The 27,532-nt window shown below is 60.8% G+C and overlaps 12 protein-coding genes across 13 annotated transcripts; 6 read left to right on the top strand and 6 right to left on the bottom strand.

Moving 5' to 3' along the window:
• Nucleotides 1-27: 27 nt before the first annotated feature.
• SDRG_06190 (hypothetical protein) lies at nucleotides 28-2,759 on the bottom strand (the record flags this gene model as incomplete). The annotated part of the gene is made up of 2 exons (XM_008611954.1): nucleotides 101-2,759; nucleotides 28-42 (listed from the first exon to the last, which is right to left on the bottom strand). Exons 1-2 carry the CDS (start codon nucleotides 2,735-2,737, stop codon nucleotides 28-30), a joined length of 2,652 nt encoding a protein of 883 aa, XP_008610176.1. The 5' UTR covers nucleotides 2,738-2,759.
• A 675-nt stretch (nucleotides 2,760-3,434) lies between these two features.
• Nucleotides 3,435-5,609, bottom strand: SDRG_06189 (hypothetical protein). Its single transcript, XM_008611953.1, has one exon. It carries the CDS (start codon nucleotides 5,566-5,568, stop codon nucleotides 3,541-3,543), a length of 2,028 nt encoding a protein of 675 aa, XP_008610175.1. The 5' UTR covers nucleotides 5,569-5,609; the 3' UTR covers nucleotides 3,435-3,540.
• A 109-nt stretch (nucleotides 5,610-5,718) lies between these two features.
• On the bottom strand, nucleotides 5,719-7,803 carry SDRG_06188 (hypothetical protein; the record flags this gene model as incomplete). Its single annotated transcript, XM_008611952.1, has 9 exons — nucleotides 5,719-6,008; nucleotides 6,057-6,693; nucleotides 6,741-6,856; nucleotides 6,901-7,003; nucleotides 7,054-7,115; nucleotides 7,159-7,186; nucleotides 7,227-7,333; nucleotides 7,377-7,495; nucleotides 7,538-7,803. The coding sequence occupies 9 exons, from the start codon at nucleotides 7,801-7,803 to the stop codon at nucleotides 5,719-5,721; spliced, it is 1,728 nt and encodes a 575-aa protein (XP_008610174.1).
• Nucleotides 7,804-7,844: 41 nt separating this feature from the next.
• On the top strand, nucleotides 7,845-11,322 carry SDRG_06187 (hypothetical protein; the record flags this gene model as incomplete). The annotated part of the gene is made up of 12 exons (XM_008611951.1): nucleotides 7,845-7,996; nucleotides 8,039-8,544; nucleotides 8,594-8,997; nucleotides 9,044-9,561; nucleotides 9,606-9,774; nucleotides 9,818-10,202; nucleotides 10,244-10,423; nucleotides 10,469-10,590; nucleotides 10,638-10,754; nucleotides 10,800-10,963; nucleotides 11,007-11,157; nucleotides 11,200-11,322. 12 exons carry the CDS (start codon nucleotides 7,845-7,847, stop codon nucleotides 11,320-11,322), a joined length of 2,991 nt encoding a protein of 996 aa, XP_008610173.1.
• Nucleotides 11,323-11,337: 15 nt separating this feature from the next.
• On the bottom strand, nucleotides 11,338-12,285 carry SDRG_06186 (hypothetical protein; the record flags this gene model as incomplete). Its single annotated transcript, XM_008611950.1, has 3 exons — nucleotides 11,338-11,451; nucleotides 11,498-11,627; nucleotides 11,675-12,285. 3 exons carry the CDS (start codon nucleotides 12,283-12,285, stop codon nucleotides 11,338-11,340), a joined length of 855 nt encoding a protein of 284 aa, XP_008610172.1.
• Nucleotides 12,286-12,900: 615 nt separating this feature from the next.
• Nucleotides 12,901-14,275, top strand: SDRG_06185 (hypothetical protein; the record flags this gene model as incomplete). Its single annotated transcript, XM_008611949.1, has 4 exons — nucleotides 12,901-12,937; nucleotides 12,982-13,178; nucleotides 13,223-13,344; nucleotides 13,387-14,275. The coding sequence occupies 4 exons, from the start codon at nucleotides 12,901-12,903 to the stop codon at nucleotides 14,273-14,275; spliced, it is 1,245 nt and encodes a 414-aa protein (XP_008610171.1).
• On the bottom strand, nucleotides 14,230-16,150 carry SDRG_06184. 2 transcript variants are annotated; one of them, XM_008611947.1, is made up of 11 exons: nucleotides 16,007-16,150; nucleotides 15,837-15,926; nucleotides 15,666-15,785; nucleotides 15,514-15,621; nucleotides 15,306-15,471; nucleotides 15,139-15,260; nucleotides 14,861-15,092; nucleotides 14,714-14,816; nucleotides 14,492-14,671; nucleotides 14,409-14,451; nucleotides 14,230-14,367 (listed from the first exon to the last, which is right to left on the bottom strand). In XM_008611947.1, exons 1-11 carry the CDS (start codon nucleotides 16,076-16,078, stop codon nucleotides 14,281-14,283), a joined length of 1,323 nt encoding a protein of 440 aa, XP_008610169.1. In that variant the 5' UTR covers nucleotides 16,079-16,150; the 3' UTR covers nucleotides 14,230-14,280. The 2 variants fall into 2 exon arrangements, with proteins under 2 accessions (XP_008610169.1, XP_008610170.1); XM_008611948.1 differs by having other exon boundaries at nucleotides 14,281-14,367; nucleotides 15,968-16,091.
• A 2,027-nt stretch (nucleotides 16,151-18,177) lies between these two features.
• Nucleotides 18,178-20,643, top strand: SDRG_06183 (hypothetical protein; the record flags this gene model as incomplete). Its single annotated transcript, XM_008611946.1, has 1 exon — nucleotides 18,178-20,643. The coding sequence occupies one exon, from the start codon at nucleotides 18,178-18,180 to the stop codon at nucleotides 20,641-20,643; it is 2,466 nt and encodes an 821-aa protein (XP_008610168.1).
• Nucleotides 20,644-20,761: 118 nt separating this feature from the next.
• On the top strand, nucleotides 20,762-22,821 carry SDRG_06182 (hypothetical protein; the record flags this gene model as incomplete). The annotated part of the gene is made up of 11 exons (XM_008611945.1): nucleotides 20,762-20,968; nucleotides 21,012-21,125; nucleotides 21,170-21,252; nucleotides 21,300-21,332; nucleotides 21,376-21,551; nucleotides 21,595-21,719; nucleotides 21,761-21,849; nucleotides 21,893-22,007; nucleotides 22,052-22,351; nucleotides 22,392-22,504; nucleotides 22,551-22,821. 11 exons carry the CDS (start codon nucleotides 20,762-20,764, stop codon nucleotides 22,819-22,821), a joined length of 1,626 nt encoding a protein of 541 aa, XP_008610167.1.
• Nucleotides 22,822-22,930: 109 nt separating this feature from the next.
• Nucleotides 22,931-24,374, top strand: SDRG_06181 (hypothetical protein). The gene is made up of 3 exons (XM_008611944.1): nucleotides 22,931-23,448; nucleotides 23,492-23,661; nucleotides 23,707-24,374. Exons 1-3 carry the CDS (start codon nucleotides 23,041-23,043, stop codon nucleotides 24,323-24,325), a joined length of 1,197 nt encoding a protein of 398 aa, XP_008610166.1. The 5' UTR covers nucleotides 22,931-23,040; the 3' UTR covers nucleotides 24,326-24,374.
• Nucleotides 24,375-25,050: 676 nt separating this feature from the next.
• Nucleotides 25,051-25,987, top strand: SDRG_06180 (hypothetical protein; the record flags this gene model as incomplete). The annotated part of the gene is made up of 2 exons (XM_008611943.1): nucleotides 25,051-25,057; nucleotides 25,230-25,987. The coding sequence occupies 2 exons, from the start codon at nucleotides 25,051-25,053 to the stop codon at nucleotides 25,985-25,987; spliced, it is 765 nt and encodes a 254-aa protein (XP_008610165.1).
• A 42-nt stretch (nucleotides 25,988-26,029) lies between these two features.
• On the bottom strand, nucleotides 26,030-27,520 carry SDRG_06179 (hypothetical protein; the record flags this gene model as incomplete). Its single annotated transcript, XM_008611942.1, has 1 exon — nucleotides 26,030-27,520. One exon carries the CDS (start codon nucleotides 27,518-27,520, stop codon nucleotides 26,030-26,032), a length of 1,491 nt encoding a protein of 496 aa, XP_008610164.1.
• Between the last annotated feature and the right edge of the window lie 12 nt (nucleotides 27,521-27,532).

Raw genomic sequence — 27,532 nt, 5'->3', positions numbered from 1 at the left:
TTGACCAATAGAGATCATTCGCTAAATTCACACCAGAGAGCTCTAGGTACGAGAGGCTGCCGACAACACTTGCAGCCAGGTAGAGTAGACCGCTCCAGACCTTGAGCTTGGCAAAGCGCGAGCTCGCGACGACAACAGCGCCCGCCATCGTTAGCATAGTCTCTTCTGGGCTGATAAGTGGCTTGATATGGACCGGGCCAGCGTCATCGTAGTAGAAAAGCCACAGTTTTGTATCAAAGATGCAGCAGAGCGACTGGAAGCGGAATCGAAGTAAGCCGGTCATGGCCGCAATTGACGCATCTAGCTTCCACATGTTGGTTTCCTTAGGTGCTAAGAACGCCTCGACGCCCGCGGACACCATGCGGGCGAGGGGCGTCTGCTCGGAGTCATCCAGGTGTTTTTGTTTCAGCACACAATAGCCCCACACAATGCAGTACGAAAGCCCGATTGCAATACCATTGATGCCCAAAATGAGCCAGGCGCGGGCCATCGAACCGAGGTCGACAGAGCCACTGTGGCACGTCACGACAGCTCCCATATCCACGCGGGTGCAGCCGCGATCGACTGCCGCCGTCGCTCGAATCGGGTAGAAGACCTCAAGCACAACGAGGCTCAGCCACACCAGCAAGTTGCTCAACGGCGCCGCATACCGAGCGTACTGGTTCGCAGCGACCAGCAAGATATCGTTGAGAACGTACGTCACCCACGCAGCTTCACCTGCGAGAATTCCAACGTGCGTCAACGGGCGAGGTGCAAATCGAAAGCGGGCAACGCCATCGTCACTGCCAAAGTTCAGCGGCGCCGTACTCAGCATTGTGATGGCTGCGGCCGCGCGAAGCAGCAGCAATGGACGACCTACCCAGACGGGCCCCGCAACTTGATTGTACACAGGCAAATGAAGACCGTCGGCATCCGGAGTTGGCTGGAGGAAAGCGTACGCTGCCGTGATGCACGCGACCGCAACAAGCGCGACCGACGTTAGAAGCGCGACGACGTAGAGGTAGTTGCATGTGCTATGTGGCACTTCGATGGCGTTGGCGCGCAACGGAATGGGCTCGATGCGCTCCGATATCAAGTTGAACGTTGCGACGTCGCCTTGGAACGAGACAGCCTCCCGGAAACCGTTGACCCACTCGTGTAGCGCTACATAGCCCATGAACGACCACGCGCCATCGCGCAGCAGCGGCTGGCGCAAGACAGTTTCAGTTCCTCCTGATGTCAGTGCAAACTGAACAATCTCAACGTTGAGCTGCTGAATAGCCCCAGTGGCAGCTTGGACCATCGGCACCAAGAGGCTCTCGAGTGAGGCATTGGTCAGCAGCAAAGTCGAAATGACTTGGAGGTTCGACACAAGCAGTTCACAAGAGAATTGCGTCGCAGCGCTGCAAGGTGTGCAGCACGACTTGAGCGATGTTTCGAGCAAGTTGAGACTTGTCGCCGCAAACAAACCGGGCCAAGGCGACACGAGCAGGCGACTTGGTACCTGGCTACCGCACGTGTCGTCAAAGGAAAATGATGGCTGTACAAAGGGTGCACCAGCGCCAAAGAGACAGAACGGACTGCCACCAAAGAATGTGTAGTTCTCGGGTTTTTGCCACGACAAAGGTATCGGGTCCAGCACCAAAGATGGCAACGCGGCGTAGAGACTCAAAAGCGCATGGTCGGCTTGGAGCGCTAGGGTCACGGCCACGTCATAGCTTGTACAGGCAGTCACAAGCGCCGTCGGGGGTGCAATCAACATCATGTCAATGGCCTGCAGCGGTCCGATCTGGTTGTGGGCAAGGATGCTGGCGGGCGTGAACGGGTACATTCCGAGGAGTACCTCGATGGTGGCATCGCCGATGTAGCTGACGGCTCTGCGCACGAGGCTACCGTTGGTGACAGCGGTGGCCCAGAGATCGTCGTAGAACGCCCAGTTGAGCACAAACGTTGACCACTTGGAGCTCCGCTTGCCAAACGCAATCGACTGGATCGTGAGGTCTTGGCGCCACCCGAGCATGTTGACGACGGAGACGGACTCGTGCAAACCAAACTGGTAGTCATTGCTCCACTGCAGCTGAAAGCGCGAAATGCGATGCGATGTCCAGTACGCTACTTCGTTTTCGAGAGTCTGGAATGCGTTTGGTAGACTTTGGTACCACTCGCGGCCGTCTGGCGTAACTACAACCGCGTCCGCGACACCAAACTCAAAGCTAGCGCCGTAGATCGCGTACCATGCGTCCCAGTTGAGATTGCGGAGGTGGGCCTCAAGGTACACGGCGCCATTGTTGGACATTGTCGCAGCGCATCGGGCTTGCCGTGCTGCTGTGTGAGCAACTTCCCAGCGCTTTCCAAAGTCAGCCCAGCAATACAGCGTCATGAGGTTGAAGACGTAGCCGGGATCCAGTGACTGAAACCCAGTGATTGCGTCAGCAACCGACGTGTACTCGACCAGCGAGCGTAGTCGAGGGTAGGTGGGTTTTGCAAACGCTGTCGTCGATGCTCGACCGTACGCCTTTAGAATGCCTTGGCTGGGATCGTAGAGATCAATCACCAAGGCGTTGGTGACGCTGAGGTGGCGGTGGAAGACGTCGATGAGGTATGTCTGGGCCGACGTCGGGTCAAAGTTGGGCCAGAAGTGATCGTTGGAAAGGCCGGGACCGATGATATCGAGGAACCAGAGACTCGCGCCCATCGAGGCACTGAGATATGTGAGGCCAAAGCAAAGCTTGATAGACGTCGGCAGCAGTCTGGCCATGTCGTCGTTCGGAGAAAGTGTGGGATTCAAAGTGGCAGGAGAAGCACATTCGTAAGTATAATTAGCCCTCGTAGCCGTTGCCAGACGTTGAAGCGGGCTAGAAACCCTTTGAAACGCTTCTGGAGCGCGAAGCGTCCAACGAGTCGAGTCGCATGGCGTCGATGGCGCGCGCGGTCAGTGCCAAGAAGCCGCTCACAGACCTCAACTTGATCCGCCAAGCGGTGCGTAGACCACCATTTCACTATTCATTTCTCATGTTGGAGTAGATCAAAGTCTTGCAAAAGGACGCGGCCGAGTAGCTGCAGCTCGAGAAGGAGCCGCTAGCGACCTTCGCGTAGCTCCAAGTCTCGCGTCCCAATCGCTCCACAGGATGCAAGGGTTTTGGATGTAGTATTTTGCATGAATATTGCTCCGTGTATGGATAGCCTTCTTGGTCCAGAGGAAAGGGTGATCGTCGCTATTACCAGCTTAGTTCTACGATCTTAGTTTGGAGTGCGCTGTGCCTCTAAGATGGCACTGCGATCTTAGCAAGCATCCAGGATCGCGTCTCGCTGGCGCTGCACATATCTTCTTGAATCCTACAACCGGATGTCCGAGTAATATGACTAACAACAACACGCAACCCGTCGCACCAGAGATGCGTTGATGCCGGGCCCAACTCAGTCAAAAATAAAAAGGCTGATACTTGGTAGAGTGCTGCAATTTGTACACCACGGAGCGCCAAGTTACTCCATCGTGCGCGGTCTACAGCACTAGAACCACTTGTCCTATGTTGTACTAAGCTTACGTATTTACACACAGTGCTACATGAGGTCTGGGATCCCGAGGCGAGCCGGCGTCGCCGTGAGACTTGCGAGCGTCTCATGTGTGACGTCGGGTCGAAACTGGACTGTGCAGCCATCGATGACTGCTGCGTGGCCCTTTGCATTCGTGAGTGGGAACACAAACCCCCACTCGGTAAAGCCGACGACGTGCCACGGACCGTAGACGAGGCTGACGAGTCCCTCGGACGCGAGGTTCATGGCCTCGCACTGTTGGGTCTGCGGCCACTTGGCTTTGGTGATTTGGTACGCGATTTCGGGCGGGAGTCGCTCCGAGGACGCGATCAAAACGTCTTCGATCGTCTTGCACTCGCGCGGGGTGTGTCGCCACGCGCTGCGGTGCGGCGAGAGAAGGTAACTCATGATCGAGCTCGTGTGCGTCACAGCCTGCCAGAGACAGCCGACGCCAATTGTCGTTGCAGACGAGATCGCAGTGAAGTAGCCAAAGAGCTGAGTGTAGAGCGCCAGGTTGTTGACTTGGTTCGAGTAAACGTTTCGGATGCTGCTCACGTAGTGGCGAACAATAACGCCGTTCCAGCGATAGCCATGGAAGAGCTTCATGCCCTGCGTCGTGACGTAGGCCGGGAGGTAGATCCAAACCACCGGTGCGCCAAGGAGAAAGAGGTCTTCGGAAAGCGCAAATGCAAAATGCGGCCCAATCGTCCACTCGATGAGCCGGGAAAAGAGGAGGAGAAAGAACGCGCAGGGCCAAATGATGCGCGTGATCGACATGTACGTCAGAACGATCGAGAAATACGAGCTCGGGACCGTGTAAATGGCGTGCTGGCAGTTGGACACAATGTCATCCGTGCTCAGCAACGCCTCGAGCGACAAGATGGTCAGGATCGGGAGACTGCGTCGCTCACGCTTGTGCAAGACGAGACCCATGTGACGCGCAGCAGCCCACGCCCAGAACGTCCGGCCCTGTCGCTTGTAGACAAGCCAGATCGGGTAGTAAATGGACGAGATCCGGTACACCGTCACGAGTAGCAACAAACTGCAACGAAACAGGTCCCTATAGATGGGCCCGATCTGGGTCACGGCGCCTTCGAACCACGAAAGCGCCGAATAGATGTACGTGCCGTCGACGTTGCGCGTCATCACCATCGACTTGGCAGCGCTCGACGTCCGCGCCGTCCACGCGCCGACCGTGTCGCCGTACCACGCGGTCGTCGTCGTGTGGCCGGCGGTGGCGCCGACGTACAAGTCGCCTGCGCACCCGAGGAGGTCCTCGAGGCTAAACACTGGAGTCGCGTAGTCGAGGCGCAGACTCGAGAAGACGGGGGTGGACGCGTTCGAGACATTGGCGACAAGCACCTCTTGAATGCCCGTGTGGTGGTTGAGTAAGAAGTAGCCGCCAAACTCCTTGCACCATTTGGTCGTCGCCGTCTTGCTGACGCGGTAGTTGATGACGCGCCCGCTGCCCGTCGTGTACGAGTCGCAAGGAAACGCGTCGCCTTCGCCAAGCGTGGCGAGGCAGCTGCGATCGGTGGAAGCGGTCTGCAGCGACCACTGAGTCGTCGCAAAGAGATCGCTCGGCATGTCGATGCGCTCACCGGACGGCAGTGTGCAGTTGCCAAAGAAGCTGCCAATGTGCTGGGTGTCGCTCTTATCGATGGGGTAGTACGACCGACATGTGGCGCCGGCGAGCGACCCAGTGCCGTACACAGGTAGCTCGAAGTAGCAGTCGAGGAACGGTCCATTCGGTGAGCAGACTTTGGACGAGATGTTGTTGAAGGTGTTGGTGACGACAAGCGCCCACACACTTTCGCGGTGGTTGCTCTCGGTGTAGAGATAGTAGCCGTAGAGGGTCTTGATCGGGTCGAGGAGCGAGTTGGCGGAGAGCGTGATCCAAATGACGAGGCTCGCGAGGTAGGACAGCCTGCGTCGGCCTCTCGGGGCTTCTGGCACGACCGGTCCGATGGCGAGTGCCACGCCACTGGGTCGAACGCGAAGGCTCTTGTTGCGGGCCCACGCAAAGCTCTCGTGCCGATACCAGCTCACATTCATCGTGTCGAACCCGAGCGAGCGACCTGGCTTTTCGAGCGAAACTGCGCAACGTATTTTCGCTGATCCAACTGCCAAAACTGGTTCCGCATCGATTCTTTACCCAAAAGATCTGAGTGCTAGGCCAACTTTGATTCAACTTGGCCAATCAGCTTATAGAATCGAGCGACCACGCAGCTGGACCTCGGGCAGCGTTCGCGGCCTTTCAGGGGACGGGAGGCTCTTGTCGATGGGACGCGCATCCGTCACGTCACTCGGTCGTCGCGGCAGTTTCTCCAGTAGCTTTGGTGGAGACTCTGGCGCCAATGAACATGCGATCGGAGGCTCAAGCGCCATGGATTTGGTGGACGACCCTTTGGCCGGCGACATTTTACTGGGTGACACTTTGGCAGGCGAGGATTTCGAGGGGGACGAAGACTGCGTCGTGCCGACGGGGGGCAGAGCTACGAGGAAGTGAGGTGTTGTACATATAAGCGCCGCAGACTACGTACTGGGAAACTTGGTCGGGTCGAGAGGTTCGATTTTGACCTCGGGCGCAACCGACGCTACTTTCAGCGGCGAGGGGCTCGTCCAGTGACTTTCTACGAGGTACTTGATCGGAGGAATCAGCGACCGCGCACGAAGCGACGGGGCTTGCACAACAGCCATGGCCGTTCGAGCGTAGAGGCCTTCGAGCAGCGTGGTTGCATCGACGGGCAGCTCGGCCGACTGTGTTCGCAACGCTTCGCTGCCTACGCGCAGAAGGCAGACGAGGCGCTCAAGCGTCCGCAGCGCCGCGAGCGGCACCTTCCGCAGTCGGTCGACGTCGTGGAGGTCGTCGCTGTCGAGGAGGGGCGGATTAAGGTGCTCGAGCCAGTCGAGCAGCAAGCCAGCAAAGATCGGTGTCGTCGAAGTCTGGGGCCAGTTGGGCTCGCCCGAGTTCATTTGCGCCTTGATCGGCAAGAGCACGTCACTAGAAACCACGTGGTCTGCCCAGACGTCGACTCTCTCAGCCATTTGGAGCAGCTGAAGATGCGGCAAGAGCGAGATCGAGTACGTCGTTGCGGGCAGGTGGCCGACAAATGCGAGACTGAGCGCACACAAATCGCGCGCGGTCCACACCTCGATCTGCGAGCATAGATAGCGCACCTGAGAAGAACTAAGATCAGAGTTGAAATTTCTACAGAGCCGGTTACGACGCGGGGTGGCAACACCATCGACGTCTCGGGTGGCGTTGGCTGAAACTGGAAACGCTCGCGCTCGAGGATCGTCGAGAGCGAGAACCGGTCGTGAATCGTAGGTAGCGCAAAAACTAGGGCTCATTTGCAGAAATCAGATCTGGTTTCTGGTGCGTACCGAGCTTGGCTTGCCGCAGGTAGTCGTGAAAGCGGCCTACAAACGCCACTTGGCCGTGGGTTTGGATCGAGCCCGGGCGCCCGCGCCGAACAATTGCAATCGCCTACGCCAATCGTAGCTGAGCGCAGACTCAGAGTTGACCACAGAGCGCACTTCGGCAGCGGAAATGCCGTGTTGAAATATAAGTGTACACGCAATCGCCAGTCCCGTGCGACCTATTTCGCGTTACGTCAAGGGTACAGGAGGCGTGGGCGATACCGTAGCCAGCGTGGCAGTGCACTGCAACCTACAGGACTATGAGCAGTTTAAGAGTTGACAGCTGCTACCTTTTGCTGCGCCTGCGCCAAAACGGACGCCATGACTGTTGCAATGTCGAGCATCAGTGACAAGTTGGGCGACGTCATGTCTTCCCAGCCAAAGTTGTAAAATTGAACTAGACCACAAGTTGCCAATGCGTGCCTCGAGAAGCGGTCTACTCTGGTGCGCCATGAGGTCCATCTCGGGGTCGTAGGGAAACCCGCTTGGCCCGTTGCCGTCGCCGCAGTGTGGGTGCTCGCCCGGCATGGTCAGATTAAACACAGCCTTGATCTTGAGGCTAAAGAAATTCGTCAGGCTTCACATAAGAAAAGAGGACGACCGCTGAAACTGGTCGGCGATGCGATATGTCTGCATGAGGCGAGACGACGGGCGCATCATGCCCAAGATCGAGTCGGTCACCCAGTCGGCGTGCAGACCCGCGACTGGACTGTCCGTCTTGAGGAGCGCGGCGTGCTCGCTGCAGCGCTTGCATTTCGGGCCACCGCAGAAGCGGCATTTGATCGTGAGCGACTTTTCCCACTCACGCGGGCCCACCGTCATGGGCAGCGCTGTCGGCCGCGTCGGCGAGCGCGGCGGGCTCGACATTTCATCAATGGCAAGTGAAACCCACTCGCACGAAACTGCAAATGGACGACCATGACGGCCTGCCCCTGCGCCCGCGGGGCGCCAACGTCGGGTACGAAGTTGCGCGTCTCGACGCCGTCGACGCGCCCCACTGGCAGCTGCAAGCGTCGACCTCCGAGAACAACCTACTCGCAGTGTTTTCCTCTCTTGAAGCGTACGCGGCCACGTCCTCGTCCATCTCGCGTGATAATGTTAGGCATGTGCACTCGTCGCTGGACGGAGTGCACTGGTACCATGGTGTGGGCAAAGGGCTCGTTGCGATGGCCATGGTCGAGTTGCTGTTGCGGCGCCTGGACCCTGCGGTCTATGGGCCGCTCGTCGCCTTCGTCGCACCCGCGCACTCGTTTTTACAAGGGTTGGCGCAGCAGCAGCGAAAGCCCACCGTGACGCGGCTGCAAATTCCCGAAATCTCGCCGAGACAGTCGCCCCGCGCGTCACCACGGCCCGCAGCAACGTCGCCAGCGGCGCTGCCCCCCAAGCGCTTCATTGAGCTGTCAAAGACCGAGGTCCATGTGCTCGAAGTGGCCGTGTACCTCCGCAGCGTCCTCTCGCTCTTGGCCACCAACGAGGCGAAGAATAGGGCGTCGATGGCGCTGCCGACGCCGCCTGCCGACGCGCTGCAAATGTTGCGCCGCGCCAAACTCCAACTGCGCCAGAAGCAGTTTTTTCCCGGTCTTCTTGTGGCACCGCCGGCGCGCCACGGTACTGCGTCGGCTGCTTGAAGTTATGATCGGAGGACTGGCTTTCGTAGGCGCCAAGGCAACGACCAGCATGAACGTGCGTGAGGCCAATTTGCACCAAGTGTTTTCAACCTCGATTCTGTGCTTGCACGAAGGCATTCGCAGCATCGGGGTGCACAGCGCCGAGCTCGCGTCATGCGCCTTTGGTCTCCTCGGCGACATCCTCGTTGCGATCCAAGACTACTTATCCGAGGTCGCTGAGCACCGCAAGGTCCACCGCGCGCGCATCAAGAGTCTACGCGTCCGGCGGCAGGAGCTGCGCGCGCTCTTGAGTGACCTCGACGCGCTTGCCGCCAACGCGGCAAAAGAGTCAATCGCGCTTGCAACTGTCCTGAGCAGCACCGAGGCCGAGCACGCCGCGCTACAGCGGGAGTGCGACTGGCACAAGACCTGCCGCGACCTCTTCTCCTTCACGGTACGTAGCCTTGTTTGGGCTACGCGACCAAGTGTTTTTATGGTAGCTCGAAGCGCTGCACACGAATGCGAGCTTGCCGCCACAGTGGCTTGTCACGGAAGATGGAGCGTCGCATGCCCTCGCGGCCGGCAGCAGTCTCTGGCGCGCGACCGACGTCGAGAACATCAAGTACCTCGGGCATCTCATGAGCTTGAGCCGCAGCTACGTGCACTTGTTCCTGAAAGAAGAGACGCTAGAGCCCGAGCCGCGCCCGCCACTTGGTCGGCGCAACTCGATCAATGCGCGACCGACACGCAAGTCGATGCCGGAGCGAACCGAGAATCTCAAGCAGCACTTGCTGAACGTCAAGGCCAAGGACAACGCGGCGGCGCAGGTCGTCGAGGTGGAGGAACCTGTCGGCGACGTTATGCACCGCGTGACGCACGCTGAGCTCCTCGTGCTCTCGACGATCCAAGACAGTCTTCGCGCGACCGAGATGTTCACGGCCTTGCTGCACCGTCGCCAGCACCTTCTACGCTGCGACGCGTCGACGCAGACCCACGGTCCTGGTGGCCAAAACGCAGTGTACGCATCAACGACACAGCATCGATGTCATTTGCACCATCTAGCTCCTTGCTCCTCGCACCACCCATGTGCCTGTGCGATCTCGTCGCGCGCAAGCTACCGCCCGTGTACCAGTCGGCGCTCGCGTGTCTGCCCGCCGACGCGCCGTTCGTCGCCATAGGCCGCGAAGAGCTCCTGCGGACCATCGCGCAGCTCCTCGCCGCGTACGACGAGGTGTCTATATATAGCGAAGTGAGGAAGCTAGTGCTTTTCGTAGCAGCAGCACCACGCCATGACCCTCTCAAGCTTTGTCCCGCTGTACTTTTATGTACACCCCAAGAAGACGAGTCCGCAAGTCGAGTGCGCGCGCTTCCTTCTCTCGCTGCACCACGAAACCTCGGGACTCCACGTGACGAATCTGCTCATCGTGTTTGCGGCGCTCGCGGAACTTGGGACGACGGCGCTGACGCTGCCGCGGCGCGGACTCGACGCCCTTCTCGCCGCGCGGCGCGCATGTCTCGGGACGGCGGTCGCCAAAGGCCACGCCAACCTCGGGTCGACTGACGTCGTCTGGGTCGCTACGAAGGACAAGGACGCGCACAGCGGCAACACGCTGCTCGAGACCGTGCACCGCGCCATCCACGCGAACTCGCACTTGCTAGGTGGAAGCTAGTCTCTAGTTTGTGTGTCGACAGGCTCGTAGGTGTGCGCGAGAAGCAGTCGCAGACCGCCACGGACAAGTCGTTTGTCGTTGGCTTGGTCGTCGAGGCCGACGGTGTCGCCGAGGTCCAGCGCACGCACGTCGTCAGCATCCAGTCGGGTCTCCTCTGCATCATGCAGGCGTGGATCGAGGAGCATCACTTTGTCTTCCAAGTGCTTACAAGTACGCCGTTCGTTGAACTCGAAATGACCTAACGCTGCGCGTGAGATGTGTTCCAGGCTGCCCTCGGTCGACCGGACGGGTGTTTGGCATTTGACGAGTTCACGACCATTCTCGGCTTCATGGACCCTCTCTTCACCCCCACGCGCCTCACGAGTCTCTACATGCAGGTGCGTTGTACACCCTCTACCCCGCGGTACTTCGAGTGAACGCGTAGGCGGCGGCCCTTGCGGAGGCTACGAGTGGCGCCAACGCCCTGGGCGAAGCCACGGCACACGACCTCGTGCGCGTGCTGTACGGCAGCGACCTCTTCACCGAGAGCAAGAAGCACTGGGTTGGCAGATACATATTGTGTATTTGGAAATCTCAGATCTGGTAGGTGTACGCGCCGCCGATGCAGCTCTCCAACCAGAAAGCATTTGAGGACGGACCGGGCGGACTCAAGGCCATGTGGAAGATCGTGCGGGAGCGCCTCTTGGACAAGCTCGCCGAGTTCAACGCCGACCAGATCAACGTTGCGCTCGTGCACACGTGCTTTGAGCGGTGCGCCGTCGGTCCTTTTCCTGCGTCCCAACGATGTGTGTAGCTTCAAGAAGATGGAGTCGGTCTTGGCCGAGTCGGCCGGCGCCTTCGACACCAACATCGTGGCTGTCGCGTGGTACGCCTTCCACTTCCTCCAGCAGGACGTCGCGTGGACAGCGCACGTCATCACCAAGCAGCAACAGCACAAACCCAAGGTACCGTCCTGCTTCTTTCGCAGCACCCAAGAATTTGCGTAGAAGCACCACGCGGCCCACGGCGCGGCGCAGCGCTGGGACTCGACACGGCGGCTGGCCAACTTGTATGAGTATGTGACGGCCAAGGACCGGCGCGGGTCGGCGCAGTCGACACTCGACTCGTAATACATTGCGAGACGTTTAGAGCTCGGACGCGACTTCCAAGTGGTTGTGCACAAAGTACGGCGTCCGCTTGCGCTTCTTGGTCGGCGTCTGCATGAACGACTTGATCGACTGCGTGCCGGCAGGAGCGTCCTAGATACGTTGACGCATGCCACTTGGGGGTTCGAGGGGTAGTTACCTCCTTGTCGTGGGGCCACTCGACCGCCGCCATGCGATCGAGATACGACTCGAGCGTGCCCCAGCTAAAGCGCACGATATTCGGGTACCCAAAGACGCGCTCGACATGGGCGGCAAGCCACTGCTTGGTCCTAGACGCAGAGGTTGGCCACAAGGTTTGTGAGGAATTGTTGCGTACTTGGGGTCGCTGGGGTAGCCCGACCCATAGTCCACCGGGAGCTTCAAGCTCGCGTGCTCCCAGGCCCACTCGCTCACCTCGGCGTCGCGCGTGACCTTGGCCGCGATACTGGCGGCGGACACGACCTTGTAGAGGCTGTCGGCCTTCTTCTCGACCGTGAATGTGATCGAGCCGTTGAAGCGCTTGGTGAGGAAGGACTGGTACCAGCCCGGGTCGCCCACCGTGTCGACGTACACGTGCGTGAGGCGGACGCCGGCCCTTTGCACCGCGAGGATCATCTCGATGGCCGCGTCGCGCGACATTTCGTTGAGGTTGCGCCGGCGCGTGAGCATGTTGTGCGCGATCTCGGCCGCTGGAATGGACCGCGTGACGTACCCGACGTCGTCCGTCGCCTTGATCTTGGCAAAGAGCTGCGTGCGCGCCTCGTGCGAGAGCGCTTTCGAGTCGTCAAAGCCCATTGCGCGCATGACGCCGTCGAGGGCGACGGGCCAGTAGGCCGCGCCGTAGACCATCGGCCCGAGGATCGGTCCGCGCCCGGCCTCGTCGATGCCCAGCATCACCTCGGCGCCGTCCAAGCACGACGCGGGCACGCGGCTCGTCGTCAGCACCATCGTGTCCACTGGCCAATCGGCGCGATCTTGACGCACCAGCTGGTGTCAAGAATACTTGCGAGTCGATGGGAGGCAGGCGACGAGAGTGGACGCGCCACATCCGCCGCATCGATGATCGACACGGCGTTTTTTGCGGGGGGTCGTCACCCGCGTGGCCTTGTACCAACGTTGGCGGCCTTGCATCTCGCGACAAATTGAAGTCGTTGGCTCTTGACGAACGAAGCGCCTGTCGTCTCTGCTTGGGCGTCGACTCATTCCACCCCCGTGGAACACTCCGACCCAAGCGCATCCCAAGCTCCCAATGAGTCCGACAAGGCCGCTAGCTCAGAAGGGCGTGACCGATGGACCACGTCAAGAGCTCCGGGCGCCACAGTCATCATGGGAACCCTCTCCCGTAGCTCAACGTGACGAGATGCGTAAGTCGCTCGAGCAAATCCGATGACCATGTGTTGTGATAACGATTCGGTGCGCTCTCGCTGATATGCGCACCTTTTATCATACTTACAGCACCTTGTTTCACACTTACAGCACCTTTTTCACACTTACAGCACCTTTTTCGGGCAAACTCGCGACCAGCGCAAGCATGTGACACAATCTGGCTATATTCGAGAAAGCATGAAGCGCATCCGAGTGCTTGAGCGGGTCGCCGGCGGTAGGCAAGGACGATGGCTGCCTCAAGAGCTAATGCGTCTGTAGTCGTCGTCTTCATCGGCGTTGTCTGCGGTATCCTCGCTCTCTGCGGCGTCTTCAAGTCGTCGCCAACGCCGACCTTCGACGACGTCGCGCCCTCGGCCAACGATGCAGGCAACACGCGGCCCACCAACTGCTCGAGCGTTGCGCCTGGTAAGCGCGTCGTCGCGTACTGGAGCTCCGAGATGGCCGGCTGCGAATCGGTGCGCCTCGTGCCTGCAATACGACAGGCGTCACGCATCTCTAGATTCCCGACGGCGTCACGCACGTTGTGCTCTTCGCGGCGACTGTCGGACGGGACGGCGTCGTCGCGCCGTCGCTCCAAGCGTCCGACGACATTGTGAACGCCTGCCTCTCGGTGCTGCACAAGTACGCACACTGCTCATCGCACCACATCTGATTGCGTACTAGACGCTGCGTCGACGTGCTCGTTGGGCTCCACAGCGTCAACACGTCCGAGCTCATTGCATCGCCGCCGGCCCAGGTCGCCGACGGTGTCTCGACGCTTCTTGACAAGTTCGAATTCGACGGTGTCGCCGTCCACGACGAGTCGGACGCGACCTCCAACTACACGGCCGACGGCGTCGTCGCCTACATGACAGCGCTGTCGAACGTCGTGCGCCCCGAGAACCTCACGCTCACGTACGACGCGCGCCTCTTCGAGGCCGACGCTGGCGTCTGCGCCGAGTCCAAGTGCTTTCCGTCGGACCTCGTCGCGCTCGTCGACTGGGTCAACGTATTTGCCTTCAACGCAGCCAAAGACGAAGCTGAAGCGAGCCTCGTGTACCCGGCCGCGCTCTTATCCGACGGTATCTTTGCCAAGTGGACGGCCCTCCTCGGGTCCTCCAAAGTCAACATCGTCGTCTCGGCGCCCGGCAGCGCGTCGTGGGGTCCCGACCTGACGATGGCGACGATCGCAAGCTTCACGACCTTCGGCGTCGCAGCAGGCGGCGTCGGCGTCTGGACTGCGTCCCAGGACATGTACACCGAGTACCCGGCGCTGAGCCAAGTGCTCGACACGCGCCAGGGGTTCAAGAGCGTGCACACGGCGCCGCCGACGGCCGTGCCGGCGCCCCCGAAAGCCACAAAGCCGCTCTCGGTGTTTTGCCGCAGCGGCATCAGCTACACCGTCAAGGCCGGCGACGCGGCGTGGTCCATCGTCACGAGCCTCTGCAAGAAGACGACCAACACCAAGTGCAGCCGCATGGGCATCTGGCTCTACCGAACGAGCTCGCTCGAGCTCTGTCCGAGCGATCTGGGCACGGGCGACAAGGTCACCGTCTGCTGCGGCGTCAATTAAGACAGTTATTGGAGCAGCGTCAGCACTTTGAGACGGTCGCCGACCGCGAGCGACGCGCCGTGGAGCGTCACAACGTTCGAGCCGAAGAAGACCTACGACGCTTACGTTAACGCAATCAAATGTTGTGGCGTACGTCGTTGGCGCGCTTCTTGAGGAAGGCCAGTTGCGCGCCGTTGCTACTCGAGCCATGAGCAACGTCCTACGACAGCATCGTACCGAGAGGCGAGAAGCGCCGACTGGAGCGCGGCGCCCGCCTCGTCCTTTTCGCCCGTCGCTTGGTTCACGGACGGCATGCTGCAGCGCGAACACGGCTTGACGTTCTGGAAGCGCACAGAGCCGATCTCAAAGCAGTCCCAGACGTCATCGGCGAACGCCGGCGCGCCCGTCATGACAATGCTATACGGCTATTGAGCAACAACCTTGTAGAGGAAGTTGTACTTGGGGCGGAAGCGAGCCATCTCGACGGGGTGCTTGGCGGCGGCGCTCATGGCGTCGATCGACGCCTGGCACGCAATCAAGACCGGGAACCCGTCGGCAAACGCTAAGAAAACGTTGGAGCGCAAATTGGACAAGTTGTCCAAGTACCCGTGGCGTGGTCTGGGGCGAAGGCCTCGTCGCACTGGCGGTGGAAGCCGTCCTTGAAGCGCACGAGGCGAATGTCCGGGAGCCCGAGGAACGTTGCGGCCCACTGCGCCGCCGCGTCGCCTTGGTCAACGCCGAGCATGTAGTCCTTCCAGACGCGCACGCGGTGCTCGACGCCCGAGCGCAGCACCGGCACACGCAGCGACGGCATGCCCGGCGCCGTCAGCGTCAGCGCCTACGCCGAACGGCTTTGATTTTCGCAGTCTCTCGCATCTCACTACCTCGGCGTTGGTCACGTCGACCTCCGGAGCAATCAGCGCCATCTTCGGGTGCTTGCGCTGCGAGAGGAAGGTGCCTTTGGCGTCCATGAACATCCATTGACGGTCGCACTGCAAGCCGTGGGCTACAGGTCCAAGGTAGCATCCTCCACCATCAAGAGCAGGCGTACGGAGTACGGCGGCAGACGCGAGGCGGAGGCCCTTGCACGACTTGATCGGGTACACGTACAAATCTTGGACCGTTGCCGTCACGACGTCGTCCGAAGCGACGGTCACGCGCTCGTGCGTCGACGTCTCGACTGCATACGCCTTCTTCCCCGCATCGTACGCGACGACCTACGCCGGCATGTGTCTTTTGCCTCGATGTCATAAAGGTACCGTGGTCGTTCCGTGGCGCGCCGTCGCGACGGGGCAGTTGGGCGGGTACGCGTTCGGGCGCCGGGCCTCGGCGTCGAGAGCTGCGGCGCGGATCGTGGGCACAAGCGTCTATGGTCCTAGGCCTTGAGCTCGCGCCACGTGTGCATCGGTACCTTGGGCGCGTCCGTCGTCGGCGCCAGGAGGCGGCTGAGCACCTTGGGGATCAAGTACGTGGCGGCGAGCGTGACGACGCACAGGAGCGCGACCGCTTGCTCGATCGGGACGTACTGCGTCTATTTAGCGAGATGGCTTGAGCGCGTGGAGTACCAGCGGTTGCGTCTTACAAGCAGGCCGAGCGGCTGGCCCACGAGCACAGACGTGATGGGATGTTCGTGGAGCGCGTCCAAGATCAGGCGTGTGTGCGCCTCAATGGCCTACGCAGCAGGACAGACCGATGAGACTCCAACGGTCATACGTCGACGGAGCGCGCAACCGCCGCCGCTTGCGCCCGTACTTGGGCAGCGTGGGCGTCTTCGGCCAAGCAGCGCGCGACGAGCGCGGCAACAAGCGCGACGCGGACGACCATTCCTTCGTCTTCCTGGTCAATTCCGGAGTGTTCGGCCAAGATACAGGAAATCTGAGAATTGCTGAAATCGAAACAGTTGCCAAGGCCTCGCTCGGCACGTCAGCGCCATGGCAGCAAGGAGCTGGGACTACCGCGTCTCTGCTGGTATCTGCAGTGCTTGCAGCCGTAGCCCGCGCATGTAGCTCGCTCGGGACCGCGGAACGACCTCGATCGGGTTTGACTCGTAAACACTACGAATGCATTGCGCAATACCGGTGTTGAACGCGGCGAAGTGCCGTTTGATTGGGCCCTTAACGTTTACTGGCGTATGCTCTATTGAGACTTTATATCCTGTGAAATCAAATACGGACCTTGGCTATAGGATGGCAAAGGGTACTGCACTGCATTCTATTGCGTCGGGCGCTCCAGGCCGCGCGGGCGGTCCGCGCGGATGGCGCTGCACTGGCCACCCATGCCGGCGCCGCTGGCATCGCTTCTTCCGGCTTGGAGGCTACAAATCGTCATCTCCCTAGCATAGTCCGCTGGTGCGCGCTTGCATAGCCAACATGTGTCGCTCTGGTCAGCACAGACTACCCCACGTGCCGCTGCTGGCGGCGCGCTACCTGGTCGCCACCACCAAGCTACCACCATCGCCTGAATGGGCGCCTACGACGCTTGCTCGTATAGCATCAAAATGCGCCAGCGCGCTGATTCCGCGCCAAAGCTGCACTGCGCTGCGAGCCCTAAGCAACACGGGCACCGCCGGCACGCTGTCGAGGTGCGCCTTTTGCCTCCGTTGACTCCGGTATGTCGCCTTTAGACAGCGCCTTCTCGAGCGCACTCGTGTCAGTCTTGTCCTTCACGAATGTAGCAATCTCATTAACTTACATACATGCAATACTACCCAGCGGCTTCAATCGCGTCTCGTTGTCGCTTTGTCGCTCGACCTCGGCGCGCCTTCGCTGACCACGCGTTTGCTACCGGCATCGTTTCCAACGCAGGGCGTCCGCGACGCGGGTCAACGACTCAGCTACCCAGCTATCTGCCGTGGGCCAACGGTGGTCAATCTTGAAGAGCCCGGTTGCCGCGAAGGACCCTTGCGCAGGTGGACAATGCGCTACCAGAGCAACACTGATGTGAGCAAGCAAGCACGGGCAGCGCGATGGGTGTCGCTCTACGTACCTTGTGCGATCGGCTCGCCGCCTCGGTGGTTGGCGCTCACGCGCGGCTTGGCGTCTTCTCGGGAGTCGCCGTGAGCGAGGGTAGAGCGGGAGGCGACGAGCGCACGGGGCTGAGCAGGAGCAGCTGTGTTGAGGGGCGCAGGCTGTAGCGCTTGGTAGCAGAGGCGCGCGTCTCAGCTTCATGCGTCGCTGAGGCGACTCCCACGGCCGGTCGTGAACCACGTCACGCCACGTGCGGTCGCCGTGGACCGCATGATGATTGCGGCGTTCACGGCCATGGAAAACCGCTCCATTTTGTCCAATGATGTTGCATGGATGATTAACTTGAATTTTGTATGGCCGTTGATCTAGCCCCTGGGAAATCCATCATTTTGTCCAATCAGAGCTGGCCATGCAGCGCAGTACTGGCGTTTCATGCCCCGTTCTGATTGGCTGGCGTTTTACTGACCTCGCTAGTATGACGTAATCAACCAAGCGAGATTACGTAATCCAGGAAATGCCCAAGGCTGCTCAACGCTGCTCCGCGCGCAAAAAAAGATGATAAAATAGGATCCATGATTTTCTCCCTCTCTTTTTCTATGCGGCGCGCCAGTAAATTTAACAATCCCGACCAACTGGCACTTTGCCTTGAACGCCACCTGGGTGAAATTTAACCTATATAACCCAAACCAACCAGCCCACGGGTGTCGGACTCCACACACTCCACACGCCAGCAAAGCGGGCGAAGGGAGAGCTTCTTCAAGGCTAACGCTCTCGGTACCTCTTCGTGGGCCGTCGCGTCGGGTGCCGGGTCAAGTTGGCAAAAAAGGCGCCAATATATCCGGATGCGACGGCTCTCTGCCTGCAAAAACACTTGTCGTTTGTATGATCGAGTTTGGGAGTATCCGGATACCGGTGATGGAGGGACCGACCTTGGAGCACTCTGGGGTTTCGTGGTCGATGATAGAGCACGAGGCCGAGCACGTCGACCATGGCAGCCGCAGCGTCGACCAGCCGCGGCCGGCGATGAAGCAGACCGGCATGGCCGGCTTCCTCGTCAAGACCGCGGAAGGCAATGACGCCAGCACACCGGTCGCGCCCGCGAGCCCCGTCGCGACGCACCGTTCCAACTCGCTGAGCTCCATCTTGAACGACGATGACGATGAGCCGCCAAAGGTCGACGTCTCGGACCCCAAGTTCACGCCGCATGTGACCGACCTCGCGTTCATCGCGCAGCTCAAGGTCGGGTCCAAGCTCGACGCCAAGTGCCAGAAAGACTTCCACTGGTACGCCGCCGACGTTGTCGCCAAGAAGCCCGATTACATCAAGGTACACTTCTATGGGTACGGCCACAAGTGCGACCGGATCTACTACGACGACAGCTACGACTGCCTCGCGCCCGCCGACATGTACACGCGCGACGCCAAGCCCGCCGCCAATAAGTCCCGCGTGGCCCCGTCCGCAGAGTTTCTGCTGTTCGAGGCGACCGGCAAGCCGCTGCCAAAGCCAAAGCCCGCCATCACGCGACCACGGACGGCGTCCAAGCCCAAGAATCCGCAGCCCAGGAAGAAGTCGGTGCTCAGCATCGCTGACCTCGAGCGCATTGCCGACATGCGGCCGCGTATGAAGCGCGCAGCAAAGGGCGACGAGGTCGAGCCGCCTCCGCCGCGCGATGTCTTGAGCGACCAAGAGGACGAGGATGAGGACGACGAGCCGGCGCCCAAGAAGACCAAGGTTGCCTCCAAGAAGCCTGTGGTTCCCGCGTGGCTTACAACCGGGCGCTCGGAGGAGGAGCTTCGGGACGCTGTGTTTTCGGCAGCAACTCGACGCGCGGCCGACGAGCTCGCCCACCCTCAGCCAATGACGCACATGATGGACAAAGAGATTTGCGCCAGCTGCGTCCAGGTCGACGACGAGCAGCTGAGCGACCTCGTGTACTGCGACGGGCCGTGCTGCCGTGTCTTCCACCAGTGCTGCCTCGGCCTCGACGACACTGACGTGCAGTCGACCGAGCCGTTCTTCTGCGACGACTGCAAGAGCGGGCAGCACGACTGCTTTCTCTGCGGCGAGCCTGGCACGTACAAGCAGACGCTGCTGCGCTGCGACCTCCGAGGCTGCGGCCGGTTCTACCACTTTGAGTGCATCGCCAAGGACCACCGCTTCGACGTCGACGAGCGCTCGTTCCACATCAAGTGTCCGGCGCACCGCTGCTGGACGTGCGACGCGCGGCGGACCAAAGACGCGGACCTCATGCAGTGCCTCAAGTGCCCGACCTCGTACCACCCGGGCTGCATCCCGCCGAGCGCCCGCTACAACAACGTCGCGACCATCTGCGGCAAGCATGAGGCCCCGCTGCCGGATGTCCCACCGCACTACATGGGCGGCGACATTGTGCATCGCGACGGCAAGGTCCGGTTCCCAGACCTGTACCTCCCAAAGGACAATCCGCTCTTTGACGACGCAAGCGCGCTCCTGCACTTCCGCCTCAGCCGCGTCATCCTCGAGGAGCACAACTCGCAGCCGCCGCGGTACCAGAAGCTCAAGCGCAACCGGTACCTCTTCAAGCCGGGCAAGAACCCGGACCTCAACGACCTCCCGCGCTGCATCTGCACGGAAGCGTGCGGTGACGACTGCATCAACCGCGCCATCTTTGTCGAGTGCGTCGGCGGCGGCCGCGACGGCAACGCCAAGATGTTCAACTGCAACCTCGGCCCGGGCTGCGGCAACCGCGCGCTGCAGGAATGCAAGATCCCGTCGACGGCCGTCGTGCCGTGCGGCAGCAAGGGCTTTGGGCTCAAGACGCTCGTGCCCATCAAGGGCGGCGACCTCGTGGTCGAGTACGTGGGCGAGGTCATCAACGAGGAGATGAAGACGAAGCGGCTCGGCGAGCTCCACGACATCAACTGGTACATCATGGCGCTCGTGCCCGGGCGCATGTACATTGACGGCCGCTTCAAGGGCTCCGAGTCGCGCTTCATCAACCACTCGTGCGACCCCAACTGCCACCTCCTCATCTGGGACGTCGGCGAGCACAAGCGCATCGCGATCACGGCCCTCCGCGACATTGAGCCGCACGAAGAGCTTTCGTACGACTACCAAATGGAGACGACCGCCGCGTCGGCCTTTACGTGCTACTGCGGCGCATCGACGTGCCGGGGCACCATGGCGCCCGACGATCTCAACAACTCGAAAGAAGACAAGGCAGCCAAGAAAGCCGCCAAGAAGCCGGCCAAGAAGACCAAGAAGCGCCGCGTGGCCAAGGCGCCAGAGCCCACGACGAGCGGCGAAGCCTCGGACGACACGGACGAAGCCGCCATCAAGCGCGAGGACATTGTCAAGGCCGAGACGGTGGGCGAGGATGACCCGATGGGCCGTGACGTTGAGACCGCGACCAAGCTCGAAGCGCCGATGCTTGACGCAATATAGTACATACGCGCTATGACAGTTGCTATAATGACATTTTGTACACATCGACTAGCGCGCTGCGAGAATGGTGTGCCCCGGGGCACGGTGTATTGGCCAATCACATTGAGGCGATCCAACGATGCTGACGGACGCATCGCTGGCCGAGCTCGCGGGCCACATGCGCGCGCTCCTGCGCGATGGCGAGGCCGAGTCCGTGGCCGCGCTCGGGAGCCTCCTCTGCTCGCAGGCCCACGGCTCGCAGCAGCGCCGGCTCGACGACCACCCGGCCATCTACGCGCTGTACGCGGACGCGCTCGTCGCCAAGGCCGAGCACAAGCGGGCGCTCGTACGACGCGCCGCCTCTGCGTGATGGCTCACGCTTGCGATAGCGCTACTTTGCCATGTACCTCTCTTCGACGAACGCCGGCGAGGGCACGACCGTGCGCCTCACGATGGCCAAGTGCTACCGCGAGCTCGGGGACGTCGAGACTGCGCTGCAGACCGTACGCACAATGTGGTAGGTCGATCGTGACGCTTGCTGTGGTAGCTTGAAACGATTCCCGCGTCGGCGCGGACGCTGCCCGTGTACATGCTTCTCGGGAAGCTCTTCCGGAGCCAGGGCCAGTACAGGTGCAAGACACTGGCCCTTCCGTCATGACCTCTTGATGCATGCATAGGCGCGCCGAGGAGAGCTTTGCCGCCGTTCTCAAGTGAGCCGCAATCTCCAAGGCGCGGCGCTAACGCTGCGTGTAGGCTCAATCCGTATGCGCTGGAGGCCTCCTTGGCCCTCGCCGAGGTTGCTGCACCGATGGACGTCGAGCGAAAGCCGACATCGAAAGGCTACTACGACCGACTGCCGCCGGGCGACACCGAGTGGCTCGAGACGCTGCCCGCAGCCCACAACCACGTGATCGGCTATCGCCTCCACGGTCGGGACAGCTTCGCGCGCTCTGTGGCTCATATGTTGCGTAGCGGGCCTCGAGGCCTTCGCGTCGTTGGAGACGCAGTTTGGGCTGAACGTGCACTGCACGCTGCAGAAGGCCAAGCTCCAAGCCGACCTCGAGTGGCCCGACCTCGCGCTCGCAACCTTTGCTCGCGTACGGCTCCCTTAAACGGCGAAGGACGAACGGTCTCGTAGGCTCGGCAGCTGGACGCGACGAACCTCGACTACATGGACATGTACGCGCGCCTGCTGCGAGACGCGGGGAGTGCGCCGACCTTGAACAAGTGGGCGTTTTGGTCGATGGCTGTCATCTAACGACATGGGTAGCTTGGTCCGAGATCTCTTCAGCATCTCGATGGATCGCCCCGAGCCGTGGCTGGCGGCCGCCTGCTACAGCGAGCTAAAGACCGACACGACCGCCGCGCTCCAGCTCGTCGATCGGGTGGGATACACGTAACTATCAACTTGATACAAATATTGGGGTAGGCCATTGTCGTGGACCCGACGTTTGCACGGAGTTACGTGGCGCGCGGGCGGCTCCTCCTCGCGATGGACAGATCCGCGCACGCGGTGAGTGCGTTTGCAAGCGGCAGTCGCTGCGGGCGGAGCCTCGAGGCGTACGAAGGGCTCGTGGAGGGTTACTGCGACCTCTGCCTCAAGGGCGACGACAAGTACCTCGACGCGATGCACGCTGCGCGCCTCGCATTGCTCCTCGCGCCGATGAGCGCCCGCGCATTGGTCCTCGTCGGCAGCGTCCTCTCGCTGCGGCCCGACCGCCGCGACGAGGTATTTTGTCGTATCAAGTTGATACTATGCTGCCAACTAGGCGCGACGCACGTTCGAGAAGGCGCTTGCGGCCAACCCGGATGCGCTGCGTGCGCACTTGGGCCTCGTGGACCTCTTCCTTCAAGACGACAATCTTGCAGCTGCCATCACCACGTACGGCCTCTTTAGTGGATGCAAAGGTTATAGCTGCGAGGACTAGGCTCGAAGGGCTCGTGGCCAAGACGCCGCGCGACGTACTCTTCGCCAAGCTCGGCGACGTCTACGTTCTGAAGCGCGAGTACAACGTCGGGCTGCAGCACTACCACCGCGCGCTGAGTCTCAACAGCAATCTGTCGTCGGCGCTCTTGGGCCTGGACCGCGTCGAGAAGCTCCTGCGCGGCGAAGACCCGGACGCTGGCTTGAGCACGATCTCTGCGCTGGACGACGACATGGACGAGCCAGAGCTGTACTCGGACGTCCCCCGCGTCTAGTTCTTAGTAGTTAGTAGTAACAATTCACGATTTGCAAGGGTGGAACGCAGTGTCCTTGGTATCCGAAGAGACGCAGGATGACGGTGTGATGACGTCACGCTCCCGAGCGTCAACACATCACATGATGACGCCCCGTCTGAGATCACGACAAACAGCTGGTTCAAGGGTTCTCGTCGACATCGTCATTGCTACTAGCTCACTGTCCAATAGTGTGTCAACATGATGAGCTGGAGTCTTCTGCTGTGGGCACTTGGTGCCGTCGCGCTGAGTGCGGCGCTCATGAAGCACTGGGCGCCGACGCCAACGATGGACCCATCGACGGCCGCGTGCTTTGCCAACGACTATTACGAGGCGCGCGCGCTCTTCCGGGCCCGCGCTGCAGCGGCGGACGCAGAGCTCTATACGCTGCCGCTACCCGGCGCCAATGCCGAGCTCACGATCGACGTGGCCGTCTTGCGGGGTGCAGACCCAACAGCGCTGCTCGTGCACCTCTCTGGCACGCACGGCGTCGAGGGGTTTGCCGGCAGCGCGATTCAGGCCAAGCTCCTGGGTGACGCGTCGACGTCGCTGACATCGGGCCCGACCGTCGTCTTTGTGCACGCTGTGAATCCCTTTGGGTTCGCCAAGGTACTGCATTGCGACTGCTGTCATTGTTGCATTTTGGCTTTAGCTCCGGCGCGTGAACGAGGCCAACGTCGACCTCAACCGCAACTACTTGACGCCCGAGGCGTTTGCGGCCAAGCGCGCGAGCGACCCGAACGCCGTAGGCTACACGTCATTGTCGCCGGCGCTCAACCCGCGCCACGCCGCGCACTGGGCCGACACTTCGTTTTTGCCTGCGTACACATGCCTGTGGCTGGAGAGTGCTCATACGAGGGTGCGTAGGCTGCTGACGCACGCGCTGCGCCATGGGTTTGAGAGCGTCAAGCGAGCGATCGTCTCGGGCACGTACCACGAGCCACAAGGCATTTTCTTTGGCGGCCACGAGCTCCAGGCCAGCCACCGCCTCTTGACGGCCTTTTTCCAGTCGCACTTCACCAATGTGAGCCGGATCGCGATGCTGGACGTGCACACAGGCCTCGGGCCGCGGGGGTACGACACGGTGCAAGTGACGTCGCCGAGTCTGACGGTGACGCCAGCGATGCTCAAGACGCTCTTCCCCGACCACGATGCAATCAGCGACTCGAACGCGGACGCAACCGCGCTCTCGGGCTATGGCGACGCCGGCGGGTTCGCGGTCGACGGGTACCTCTCGCTCTTCGCGGAGGCGCCCGTGCGCCTCGGCGTGACCCAAGAATTTGGCACCAAAAACATGATCGACGTCCTCCTGAGTCTGCGCCAAGAGAACGCAGCGACGCACCACGCGCCCGAGACGCGCCTCGAAGCCGCCAACGCCCTCCGCAACGCCTTTTATGTGCACTGGGACGGTGCGTGGAAGAGTGCCGTCCTGCATCGCGGCGTCACGCTCTTCCACCAGCTCCGCACCAAGTTGAGCGATGTCTAGTCTAACAGCGGCGTGATAACAGACAACATGTACATTGTCTGCAGCGGTATTACATGTATGTTTGGCGGTGCCGGCGGCAAAGCTCGTTGCGGTGCGTCCACTTGGTGCAGTCTGGCACGATGCACTCGGCCGAGAAGGCAGCGTGGCGAGCGCACAAGGTCGCGCACGTGTCGAGTGTGCAGCCTTCAAAGAGGCACCGGCGAACGTAGCTGCAGCTGGAATGCGTCGGCTGCGGATACGACGCTAGGCTGCTCTGCGTCGCCGTCGTACGTGGCATTACCGTCCGGATCCGTTGTAATAATGAAAGCCAGACTTGCGCTTGCATCCGCATTGGAGATTTTACAGCGTAACCTTTACCCGATTTGACTAGGCTTTTACAAAAAAATCGGTGCAGCCCTCGGAGTTAGGAGAGAAAAGGTCGAGTGGTGGCCAGGTGGGTCGAGTGGGTCTAGGGCTGGGAGCTCGTTAACGCCCCAGAGGTTCAAATACGACCTGCTATGACCCTAGCAATATAGAAATAGTGCTAGCGCCGTTCAGCTGTCAAAACCGTGAGCGAACTCATGTGTTTTGTGGTTTTATTGTGCGTACAGAGCAAAGGAGGCTCACTTGTGGCCCGAATCCAGCACCCACGCATTCCAATGTGGCTAAATATGGTAAAAATGGCGCACGCCAAAATTATAAAACTGAGGATTGCGCGCGCTGTACGCCTCACCCGCCGACATGAGATGGCGCGTTGAGGGCTCCAACGTACCCTCTAAGACCCCAGTACATTTGGGCGAATACGTTTTCAAACTTGATTTGGCTGACCGAGTGGCGTCGGCAAGCCGGCAGAGCGTCAAAACCTCTCATATATAATATTGAAAATCGAAACAAAAAGGTTTATGAGACACTTTCACAACGTCAGCGTGCAGCCACGTGCGCCTGGTGCGCGTCGGGCAGGCGTCGACGCGGCCGTCGGTGCTCTTTGTCAACGGCTTTAACTCGTCGCACACGGCGTCGCGCAAGGTGTCGCGGCTCTCGGCCTTTGTCGCACAGGAGCTGCACACGACTTTTCTCACCTACGACCACGCCGGCCACGGTCCCGCGCCAGCAACACCGATGCGCAACGCCACACTGACGCAGTGGCGAGACGACCTGCACTCAGTCGTCGCGTGCGAGCGCTGCAGTGGCGAGAGACCTGTCGTCCTTATCGGCTCGTCCATGGGCTTCTTCTTGTCTCTTCTTGTCGCTTCGGCTCTGCCAACTCGCATCGCCGGCATTCTCGGCGTCGGTGCCAGCCTCGGCTTGGAGCGGTTCTTTCTCGAGTTTACAGCCGCCAAAGCCAATGGGTCGACAGAATCCGACGAAAATGGCGTCGAGTACTATCGCCGGCCATCGACGTATGCAGCCGCCGGGTACTACCCGATCTACCGACCACTCGTCGACTCGATAGCCGCGCACCCGCTGCCACGCAAGGCGGCGTGCCCCGTCGCACTCGTCCATGGCACGCACGACTCGGACGTTGGCGTCGAGTTGATTGGCAACTGGGCATCGACGCAAGGCACGCAAGGCGCACCCGTCTCGCTGACGTGGGTGCCCGGTGGCGATCACCGGCTGAGTGCGCCCGCGCACCTGGACGTCATCGAGCACCAGCTGCTCGCACTCTTTCACCGCATCGGTTGACACGATAGTTATATAAACGGACAACTAGGAACAGTATGTTGACTACTGCAGATCCGGGATGCCGAGAACCAGTGGCGACGACGCCGTCGCCAGGAGCCGCTCAATGGTAACGTCCTGTCGGTACGCTACGCTGTTGCCATCGAGGACTGCAATGTGACCGTCGGCGTCTTCAACAGGGAAAACCAAGCCCCACTCGGTGAGGCCGAGCACGTGGAGCTCGCCGTAGACGAGGCACACGAGGCCGTCGGCGGCGAGATTCCCCGCCTCGCAGTAGTTCTTTACTGGCAGCTTGGCGCGCGTGATCTGGCGCGCAATGCTTGGTGGTACCGAGAACGTCGAGTCGCGAAGGATTGCCTCGAGCGACGCGTGCGGCGGCGCGGGCTGGATGTGCACACTGTTCTGGTGGTGCTCGGTCGGCGCAAATAGGTACGCAGCAATGCTGCTGGATTTGGTCGAGCGCCGCCAGACGGCCGAGAGCCCGAATATCACGAGTGGCGACACAAGGGTAAAGACGCCAAAGAGGTGCCAGTAGAGCGTAGCAAAGCTCATTTGCCGCGTGTACGCATTAAAGATCGAGTTGGTGTAGTGATGCACGACGACGCCCGTCCAGCGGTAGCCAGAGATGAGCCGCATGCCTTGGTTGGTCACGTAGAGCGGAACGTAGACCCAGACGACCGGGGCGCCAAGGAGAAAGATGTTTTCCGAGACGGCAAACACGTACGCTGGTCCAAGGAGAAGCCCCGCGAGACGCGAGAGACACAGCAGAAGCAGCGCGCAAGGCCAGATGATGCGCATGATGGACATCAAGCTGAGCAGCTGTGAGCCGTACGACGAGCCATTGGTGTAGACAATGTGCTGGCAGTAGAGCACGATATCTTCCACGCTCGTGACGGCTTCGAGAGAGAGAAGCAAGAGGATGAAGAGGTTGTGGCGCTCTCGCTTGTGCAAGACAAGGCCCAAGTGGCGCTGCCAGATCCACGCCAAGAACGGCTGGTGCTGGCGCCGGAACGCGAGCCAAATCGGATAGTAGATCGACGAGACCCGATAGTAGATGACGATTGCCAAAATGCAGAGGCGAAAGACGTCCTTGTATATCAACCGAACGATCGTGACGTCCCCCTCCGAGTAGTGGTGCGTCCAGACGCGCTGCAGCGAGCCGTTGCTCGTCACCGCGTTGGCGTGTGCCGTGCGCGTCGACCGCGCTGTCCACGGGCCGAGCGTGTCGCCGTGCCACGCTGACGTCGTTGTCACGACGTTGGTTCCGCCGATGTGTATGTTGGCAAAGCATCCGATGAGCGAGCTGATGCTAAACGCGGGCGTCTCAACCGTCAACGGAATACTTGTAAAGGCAGGCGCGCCAGACGTGTTGGCGACAAGCACCTCTTGGATCCCAGACGTCACATTCAGAATGTAGAAACCACCAAACTCCTTGCACCACTTGGTGGTCTCGGTTTGGCTCACGCGGTAGTTGATGACGCGGCCGTTGGCTGTCGTCATGGTGTCGCAAGCAAAGCTGTCGCCTTCGCCAAGCATCTCCAGGCACGT

Source organism: Saprolegnia diclina (assembly GCF_000281045.1).
Source record: "Saprolegnia diclina VS20 unplaced genomic scaffold supercont1.16, whole genome shotgun sequence".
Taxonomy (NCBI): Eukaryota; Oomycota; class Saprolegniomycetes; order Saprolegniales; family Saprolegniaceae; genus Saprolegnia; species Saprolegnia diclina.
The sequence above is the reverse complement of the archived record's forward strand: the minus strand, read 5'-3'. Positions and strand labels throughout refer to the sequence as shown.

What these genes read in the sequence shown, in the direction of transcription:
- SDRG_06181 (XM_008611944.1), top strand. Translation starts at nt 23,041, where the DNA reads ATGATGAGCTGGAGTCTTCTGCTGTGGGCACTTGGTGCCGTCGCGCTG. An exon ending in ATCCCTTTGGGTTCGCCAAG is followed by an intron (nt 23,449 to 23,491) that starts GTACTGCATTGC and finishes TTTTGGCTTTAG; the next exon opens with CTCCGGCGCGTGAACGAGGC. An exon ending in GACACTTCGTTTTTGCCTGC is followed by an intron (nt 23,662 to 23,706) that starts GTACACATGCCT and finishes GAGGGTGCGTAG; the next exon opens with GCTGCTGACGCACGCGCTGC.
- SDRG_06184 (XM_008611948.1), bottom strand. Translation starts at nt 16,078, where the DNA reads ATGGTCGTCCGCGTCGCGCTTGTTGCCGCGCTCGTCGCGCGCTGCTTG. An exon ending in CGCGCCACGGAACGACCACG is followed by an intron (nt 15,472 to 15,513) that starts GTACCTTTATGA and finishes ATGCCGGCGTAG; the next exon opens with GTCGTCGCGTACGATGCGGG. An exon ending in CGCGTCTGCCGCCGTACTCC is followed by an intron (nt 15,261 to 15,305) that starts GTACGCCTGCTC and finishes TTGGACCTGTAG; the next exon opens with CCCACGGCTTGCAGTGCGAC.
- SDRG_06189 (XM_008611953.1), bottom strand. Translation starts at nt 5,568, where the DNA reads ATGAATGTGAGCTGGTATCGGCACGAGAGCTTTGCGTGGGCCCGCAAC.